At 42.2% G+C, this 9,849-nt stretch overlaps 1 protein-coding gene across 1 annotated transcript; it reads left to right on the top strand.

Annotated features, from left to right (window-relative positions):
- Window positions 1–1,106: 1,106 nt before the first annotated feature.
- LOC310860905 (fetuin-B-like) lies at window positions 1,107–5,431 on the top strand (the record flags this gene model as incomplete). The annotated part of the gene is made up of 7 exons (XM_083768093.1): window positions 1,107–1,319; window positions 1,608–1,721; window positions 2,051–2,129; window positions 2,858–3,024; window positions 4,460–4,573; window positions 4,674–4,796; window positions 5,165–5,431. 7 exons carry the CDS (start codon window positions 1,107–1,109, stop codon window positions 5,429–5,431), a joined length of 1,077 nt encoding a protein of 358 aa, XP_083624219.1.
- Window positions 5,432–9,849: the final 4,418 nt, after the last annotated feature.

The raw sequence follows: 9,849 nt of genomic DNA, 5'->3' as shown, positions 1-9,849 counted from the left end.
AAAAAGTGCTCAGTGATGTTGCGTGTCTCAGGAGGGACTGATAGACAGACACTGACAGACAGACATGACAGGGACCCCTCACTAACTAGCGGCCTGTACCCCTATTTTCAGAGTAATCGCACTACTGCACTGGTGCATTATAGTGACCAGCTTTGTGTAATTGCGTCATTGTAAATCTGTGTTATGGTTGCTCTGAAACGCTTTCTGGCATAGGTGCTGCTGAAATATGTGCATGCTCCTTGGCACGCTGGCTGACAACCACCCCACTGGCTGTAATTCTTAGGTTTAGTAACCCTACCCCCCCACCCCCTAAAATAAACCTAAGAATTACACATTAACACAATTATTTTCATGGCTCACATTACTATCTATATATATATATATATATATATATATAGACCCAAAAGGTGTCACAGAAACCAGCCTGCAATATTTGTGCCGTTTTGATAGGGCACACGTATACAAATAATAATTCCATCGATCAATGAATGATACTCCCTATATACACATGATTCAAAACACCTGCTTCTTCACCTATGAACTATCCTTGATGTTAACCAATGTTCCTATCGCGCCCTGACTTTAAGACCTCTGTCCTCTGTCAAAATGTTGACTCAGCAATTTATTTGTGTTTTACATCGAAACTCAAGTCTAGTCACGACGATTTGTTAAATGAGCAGAATGTCATCATTGAGCAAACAACCATGATCTGATATACATACTATTTACGTTGCTCGCACCCAGTGTCCTATGACCCCGTTATGTGAGGTTATCAGACCAAGCCATTGGCCTATAGCAGATAGCCGCTGTTTGCTTGTCCTTTGGGAAAGGGGGAAAAGTCCAGCAGTCCCCATCAAGCAATTTGTAGCCCAAAACACATCTTTCTCACATGTTTAGCCGTCAGAATAGCCGGGCTGCTGTCTGGTGATTAAAACTAGCATTACAAGATAAGAACTAGCATTAAAAGATCTGTGCCAAAGATTGGCATGATAGGCCTTCCCGGTCATTAGCATCGATGCTACTGTAGCTGCTGAAGCTTCAGGGTTAAGTTTCAGAATAAACTAGCAGTTAAGGTAACGGACAGCTTTTTGTGTGTGTTTTTCGGGATGACTGTGAATGTGTGGCTGCTGGCCCTGTGTCTGGCTTGGCTGTGGCCGGGGACCAGGGCCACACCACAGCCAGACAGCCCTGGCTGTGGGAACCCGGAGGCGGTGCGGGTAGCAGAGGAGGCCCTGGAGCAGATCAACCAGGACCGGACGCAAGGATACATCCTCAGCCTCAACAGACTGTATGACATGTCACACACCGCAGCTGAAAAGGTGTGTACAATGACGCACGTACACCTCACACTCACACTCACACTCACACTCACACTCACACTCACACTCACACTCACACTCACACTCACACGTCAATGACAAAAGAAAAAGCGAGAGTGGCAAAGAGAGTGCTTGTTAGCTCTAGCAGAAGTGTGTAAACTATTACATCAAACTACAACCAACCCAGTGGACCCTCATTTGTGTGTGTGTGTGTGTGTGTGTGTGTGTGTGTGTGTGTGTGTGTGTGTGTGTGTGTGTGTGTGTGTGTGTGTGTGTGTGTGTGTTCAGGAGAAAGGTGGCCTGCTCTACAAGTTGACCATAGACGTCTTAGAGACCAAATGTCACGTGGCCAGCAGGAAGCCATGGAAACAGTGTGAAGTCAGGGACATTGGTGCAGTTCCAGTGAGTATCCAGTAGGGGATTCTACCGTATCACTCAAACAACACACACACACACACACCAGCAGTTTCTCTGAGCCTTTTCTAGTTCATGAATGATCCAAAGTCCTACTCCTCAAATAGCCTGCTCATTCAGAAAGTTAGTAATTACCTTATAGTTTCAGTTTCTGTGCACGTGTGTGTGTGTGTGTGTGTGTGTGTGTGTGTGTGTGTGTGTGTGTGTGTGTGTGTGTGTGTGTGTGTGTGTGTGTGTGTGTGTGTGTGTGTGTGTGTGTGTGTGTGTGTGTGTGTGTGTGTGTGTGTGTGTGTGTGTGTGTGTGTGTGTGTGGACAGGTGTATGGGGAGTGTCAGGTGTCCATTCATGTTGATACTGAAGTGGAACTACAGAGCTACTCGTGTAAAACTCGTCAAGGTACAGACTATACTACAGTGCTGAAATTCGCACAGGATTAGATAAAGGTTATGAATGATAACACCCAGTGTCAGGTGACTTGAGCAACTGATTTAAGGGTATTTTGATGTCGTACTAAGTGGTAATGAGGAGTAGAATTCACACAACACAAATCAAATAGCAAGAAGCCGGCAAGCTCAGGAATGTCATGTATTTATCTGGCTATCCAGAAATCAACAAGTAAACACAATCTGAAAACAATACATCTCAGAAGTGGCTAGGTAATTATAGTGTCACAGAGGAAGATTTTTTCCACTGTTCAATTTAGCATTTCAGCAAATCCAACACTAGTGAAGGGATCAAGTCAACAAATCAACTTGTCAGATGGTACAAAAGCATGTTTTTTGTTTCGTTTTACAATGTAGGCATTTAATCCAGAGCAAGAACAAAAAGCATAGCAACTTCAAGGCAATACATCACATACATACAAAGTAGTTATCATGAATCATACGTAAGCTAAGAACGTAACAGTGGAATATCTATATAATGGAACTATACATGTATACTTTATAGTGCTATGTCTACATACAAATGCTATAAGTCTATATAAAATGCTATCTAAGTCTACATAAAAATGTCTGGGCTTTACAAAAGTAGGTCAGGAATAATTTATTTTAGAACAATGCACTAAAGAAAATGGTATTTTCAGACGGTTTGACATGTCATTCATTTAACTCGTTGTGTTTTAGTTCCCGCCACTGCAGTGGTGGACGCGTGCCCCGACTGCCCCACAGCTGAGAACCTAAACGATCCCATCGTCATGGAGATGGCCATGCAGTCAATGCAGAGGTTCAACACGGAGAGCCGCTTGGCCAACTACTTTACCTTGGAAAACATTACCAAGGCCAGTTCACAGGTCAGCTTTCAGCACAAACTAACCTAAACTAACCTCCTCCTCCTCACACAATGAATTATTGTAACCCTCCTTTTCACCGGGAGTTATTGGGACCCTCTACACCAGTGGTTCCCAAAGTGGGGTCCGGGGACCCCTAGGGGTCCTTGAGATAGTTCCAGGGGGTACTCAGCTAGGTGATAATTAGGAACCAAATGTACATTTATTTATGGGTCTGTAACTCTGAGAGTGTACAAATGGAAACAAATGGACCCATTACACTCTCAGAGTTAAATTAACAGTGATATTACAATATAAATTGGGAGTCCCAGAGATAGAAATTAGAAATGCCATTAAATGGGGGTCCGTAGCTAATGCATGTCAAACTGCGGGTCCTTGAAATGAAAATGGTTGAAAGTCACTGTTAGGCCCAGGCCGTAGCGTAACGGTCTGGGCACCGGACTGGTAATCCAGTCGCAGTGTGCCGCGGGTTCGACTCCCGGACCCGACACAGCCTTTACTGCATGTCATCCCCCCATCTCTCTCCCGTTTCCTGTCAGCCTACTGTCTGTCCCTTCAAAAATCAATAAAAGGCGTACGCCGCAAAAAAAATATCTTAAAAAAAAAAAAAAAAAGTCACTGTTAAAGCCGTAAAAAATCTTCTCTGTTGGGGGTCCTTGGTATATATTTTCAAATGGGGGGTCCGGCAGGGCTAATTAGTGCCAATTTGGGGGTCCTTGACAGGGGTCCTGCCTGATGGTAATAGAGAAGATATGCGCATGCATATAGTGAATGGCAGATGATTTAATTTAGTTTAAAGTCATTTGATAATGCAATCAAATAAATAAAAAATGTCACTCAGTAGGCATTCCCTCATAACTTCCGGGTATGATGATGATGTCACGCGCATACCCTCTATGCAAACCTCAATTGCCTATTTGGTTATGAAGTGGTTGTATAATTAATGTCCTGAAGTTGCCTTTATTTCTCCCCAATGCTCCAATAACGTTCCAGATCCATACCAGGAGAGCCCTCTCAGTGAGAACCTGTAGAGTAGACCATAGTCAGGGTGCAGTGCTTACTAGCATTGAAACTTCTCTGTTTCCTGAGACGATAAAGCCGCTGCCTTGCCTGTTTTTTCTATTTTTTATAAATGCTACAGTATCTGCTGCATTATTTAAGCCTGAAAGGTCCAATGCAGATATGTCACTTATGGACCAAAGTCAATAGACAAACTAGGCCTACATCATTTCACCTGTGTTTTAAAGATAGGAACCAACAACATACAGTAGGAAGCCTCGATTATCTTCAAACCTGTGACTGCACTGTGCACTCTGCAAGCACGACATTTCACAACATATTCCACCACAGTTCAACATCCAACTGACAGGATGACACACGTCCCTGCATAGTGCGTGTGCGCACTCACACGTGTGTTTTGGGGTGTTTGTATTCTCAGTGGAATGAAGGCCCATCATACTTTGTGGAGTTCACCATTCAGGAGACATCATGCTCCAAGCAAACTGCTCCTGAAGAGCTGACCAACTGCACACTCATGGACTGTCAGTTTGCTGTGAGTAGGCACGCACGCACACACACAGCACACACACAGCACACACACACTTTAACAACTTCCATATATGCAAGTCCAACTATTCTGTGTCGTCTCCCAGCATAGGGGCTTTTGTTTGGGCTCACATACTGCCCAGGAGGACCAGTTTGAAGCAAGAATGCCTGCCAAAGTTAAGGAGAATAGACAGCCAGTGGAAGTGCAGTGTGAAATCTACGAACCTGAGGTACCCAAATCTTTTTCTACACTACACAGGAGTTCACATATCTGACCACATCCCAGGTTACATGTGTTACCCATACGGTTGTATGCATCTATGTATGATTATAAATATGTTCAATATGCTATAAGATGCTTCAATAATGAACATTTATTTTTGTTCCCAAAGTTATTTAAGATGTTCTATTTGCTACAGTACTTTACTGTAAACCTTTACTAAAATACTCTAAATTATTGTAATAATTCACAAATACAGAATACAGAACTTCTGAACCATGAAACAATGAAACTGTTCAGTTTCATCTTATTGCTTCCATCACATTTGGGTTGTATACAGTCAGGTTGTGTTCAGGCCCTTTCTATCGTTCTCTCTAGGCTGCCACGGTGGAGGAGCGGGCCCATGGTACCAAAGCAGACAAAGGGCACAGTGGACTTCAGCACCACAACCATTTACATCTGCACCCTCACGAGCATGTCCACCATGCAACACTCACTACCACCCCTGGCCCTGGCCTGACCAAGCCCAGGGGCTCCCTGGGGGCTATAGTTGACTTTCCTGCCTCTTCAAGATCTTCCCCAGTAGCGGGCTTCTGTCCCGGCTCTCGCAGGCATCATTTGGGATTGGACAGACTTAAAATATGATTAGCTGTACCGGAGCTTGTTGGCCGGGTGTGGGTCAAATGGATGTTCCCGATTAACTGTCCAAACTACAACTTTCCTATCATAAACTGGAATGAAAAGAGAGAACACTGTTCTGAGGAAATGAACATGGGGTAATACGAAGTTGGGTTATATATAACAGATGCTTCTCTAGCATGCAAATTAATGACATGCAGGTAGTACTAACAAATTACCTACCAACACATGCACTGTACACAGGCATATTGTACATATTAAAATAAATCACACTGTGAAGTGAGGAGCACCTTTTTCGCTTTTGTAGGCTACATCACAGGGGTCCATAGACTTGGCTGCCACGTGTTTGAAACAAAATGAGTTAAAAATAGATCGATATTGGTCACATGACATATTACATCATCTTTTAGTGACCTAAACAAACATTAAACATTGGCCGGGGAACGATTTACATCATATTATAATGTGCTCCAAACAAAAAAATGATAAATCCCATAGACTTGTATTGGATGGGCTCATGGGCTAGCGCCCCTCAATAATAGTCAAGCAGAACTAATTAGGGATAATATACTCATACACAACACAGTTAAACTGTGTTTATGACAGAATTGACACAGATTAAGACATTAAAAGAGAACAACAGCAGCACTGATCATCTCAAATTTAATTGTCACTTCTCTTGTTTTAGCCTTTGGTAAGGCCCTTACCTCCCTTGGCCATAATAATACAAGTGTCCAAAGACCTGTCAGAGGGGAGGGGCCGGGGGTAGGGGAGTTCACTGTTTACAAACACAGACTGGCCTAATATCCCTTTAAATGCGTGTGTCAGACAGTGGAATTTTCCCCAGTGAGGGGGATAACTTTGTAATATGTTATTGGCTGTTTGTATTCTTTTTGGAAAAATATAAAAAGATACTCCTCTGGAAAGGCTATATTATTTGACTTATATTGAACCTATAAACAATTTAGTATTATTTAGTATATGTAAGGTTTTGCCCCCTCAAATGGTACCTCGTCAGATAATCCCCACATATCCTACAACAACTTCTGTGAACAGACTTCACTGTAGTAGCTTTTCATAAATTATATTTGTACTTGTCTGCTGTCCAGCCTCTCCCACCCCTCACTGGGGAAAATTCTGGGAGGAAAACAGAAACGGGGCGAGTCTTCTTGTTACCGAGCAGAGCAGAGCTATGCCCTGCAGCCCTACACACATTTATCAACAACCAACCACGGCACGCATCATCAAGCAAAGCAAAATCAATGAAAATAGTAAATACACACATAATCCATGGTCTAACAACGTCTGTCATTTACAAATTAAATAAGCAAAACCAGCATAGAGAAATAAACAGTGTCTTACCTATATAGGAGTCTCTTTCTCGACTTCCTATCCCTGCAAAGTTGCCACTATTCATCGAAATCTAAGGAATTAGGAACATTAATCAATTTAGCCTCTTTTGCTTCTTTTAGCTAACTCTATGGCTCTGGGCCTCTGGCTTTTCTGCATTCCATTTTTTGAAAGCACCGCTCATCTGTAGGCTACACTTTTTCTGTGATCCATATCCGTCCGTCCCAACAGTCAAATTTCCCAAAACTGTGTAGGCACTGGCACTACGCAACAAGTTGCAACAATTTGGAAAACGCACGCTGCAATCAGTCCCATGATCTGATTGGACCAATCACAGACATCCTAAACAGCTGGCTTGTGCCAGACAGACATATTTCATAGGGAAGCCTTTAATCATTTTCAATTTGCATTAAAGACATTTTCAATGTCAAGTGAAGTGTGTTGTATTCTTAATAAATGTTACAATAATAAGGTTAACAAATGCAATCACTAGTGTTGTGTTGTTGGGTGGTGGAAAGGAAAGTATCCTATAATGAGTTTCTTCTTTTCCCCATAGATTAATTGGGTATTTGTGATTATTATTATTAAAGGACCAAGCAGTCCTGAAAGGATTTGGTGTGATTTTTTTATGGTCAACGGTGTTGACCGTGCCCTCCCGCACGGTAGGTGGCGCAAAGCCTTCACAGTTGTCTCACAACTCTGCTAGAGAAAGTTGGCCCCGGAAGGGAGATTAGTGCTCCGTTCATTCAACAGATATTGGATTTCCGGTCTATGAGCTAGCATATATAAGGTTTCCGGTTGCCTTCAGAATAAGATCTAGCGGGTTTTTTTAAATGGAGATCTAAGGCCATACATTTTAATAATGCATTTATGATTGGTATTATTAGAGCGCTCATGTGCCCTAACCGGTTGTTGCTGATTTAAATTGGCTGTTGATTCCCATTAAATGCTGCCTTCTACTGTGGGGTGTGGGGCTTATTGCGAATTTGCGACCAAACCTGCAAAACCTGTCAGTCTGTCGATCTGTCCGTCACGCTTCCATTTAGGGCGTCGCAGTCCCGCCCCCTTTCATGACGACGAGCGCCCCGGAAGACAATTTTCAATAAATTTTTCCCATAGACGTTTCATAAAGTATTTATTTAAAGGTATATTCAGTGATTTCACTCAAAACACCTTAGGTTTCGTTTTTGGCTGTGGGACCCAGCCTTTCGTCCAATCAGGATAGAGAGTCAAAAACGAAACCTAAGGTTTTTTGACCCCCAGGGGTTAACTGGGGACAGGGAGGAACTCCTTATAATTATATGGTCAGCACACTCTATAGTAGGGAGGATTATCACAACAAAACAAAAAAATAAGTGATATTTGAATTAAGTGAAATCACTGAATATACCTTTAAAGACCTGTAAGCCTCGGACAAAGCCAACTCAGATCGTGACAACTGATGAGAACAAATACAATTTATGTCATCACCTAGATCTGCATATATGGCGCCGGCCACATCTGACCTCAAACCCTTAGATCTCGAGTTGACCTGTTCTGACATTCCATATGTTGATTGCGCCTCATTGTGATATCAGAACGTCATTGTGTCAGAACAGGCCAGCTCCATATATGGAGGTTAATTTCACTGATGTGTACAACCTTTATTCAAATAGTTTCATTTGTATTGGAGTGTGAAGCTTGAACAATAGGTTAATTGCGGACCGCTACAGAGAAACTGTGGATATTAACCTACCAATAAGGACCCAGGCCAAATGCCATTGCGCAGTAGCCTACACCAACAAGTCTATGCGTGGCATACATGCTGTATTTTGCTTTCCATTTCATGGTCATGTGAGGAGAGAGAGAGGAATCATCGTGCGTGCGCATATATGGCACATCTCTCTCATGTATAGGTAATTGTCACCGAAGCCGTGGATATACACGGCTTTTTATTTACCTTGAAAGTGCAGTGCGAAGTACAAAAAATAAATAATACTGGCCAAAACAACATTCCAATAAAACAAAACAAACACGTGAAAAACTATATAGCCTACAATCAAGAGACAAGCAGGAACTGGTACAGGCTTTTCCCTGGCTGGCAGTTCTCCCCTGTTGTCTCTTACCTAGCCTCAAGTGAGACTGAACTGCCTCCACCTGCAGCAATCCTGCTCTTAAACAGGTAGGGCAAACCATCCTCTAATTAAGTAAGTGGTCATTAGTTAACTCGCCGGCTAACTATATGAGTAATTCTTCCACATTACTATATACATTAAAGGAATACAAGATATACAAACACTCAACTATTTCACAGGTCCAATTCATTTAGAGAACCTAACATAAACAAGACCAAACATAATACAGACAGGAACAAACACCCCTCCTCCTCTACAGTAACAAGACCAAACATAATACAGACAGGAACAAACACGCCTCCCCCTCTACCGTACTTGGCAGACATACCAATGAACTTCAGTGTCAATAAATACAAATAAACATTTAAAACTCTTTCAACCATTGTGTTAATTACAAAAAATGTCATGTGTACAATATATATAAACCTGTTACTTCCAGTCCCGCTTTTTGTCAATTGATCAAGTTGACTTAACTGTGTGGTCTATTTGCAAGGTCCTTGATAAGTTGATATTGTCTAAGGGCAGGGGCTGCCCCGTGACAGATCCCATATCTCACACGTTACAATTCTGGAAATTCCTGGAATAGTGGAACACAACAGGAAAAAAGGTTTCAGCACCACGGAGAACGCTCTCCGCACTGACAAGGTGCAGCAATTTGTGCGATATTCAGATAATCTTCAACCGATTGTTATAATTCTAAGTGGTATATATTCCGTGAAGTTTATATTTTCATTGGGTGTACAAGTCATGTTTTTAATATGCCTTTATCAAATGATATAGAGAGATGGTAGGGTAGTGCCCAAGCCCTGTTAGCCATGCAGACTTATATGATCTGTGGTGCGCTTGCTAGGCCTACACTCTCAATTAGGGATTTTCCCAGAGGTTAATTTTACTGATGTGTACAACCTTTATTCAAATAGTTTCATTTGTATTGGAGTGTGAAGCTTGAACAATAGGTTA

The sequence above is a fragment of the Protomyctophum parallelum genome (assembly GCF_964188405.1).
Source record: "Protomyctophum parallelum genome assembly, chromosome: 6".
Classification (NCBI taxonomy): Eukaryota; Metazoa; Chordata; class Actinopteri; order Myctophiformes; family Myctophidae; genus Protomyctophum; species Protomyctophum parallelum.
Note: the sequence above shows the minus strand (reverse complement) of the source record. Positions and strands in the feature narration are given on the sequence as shown.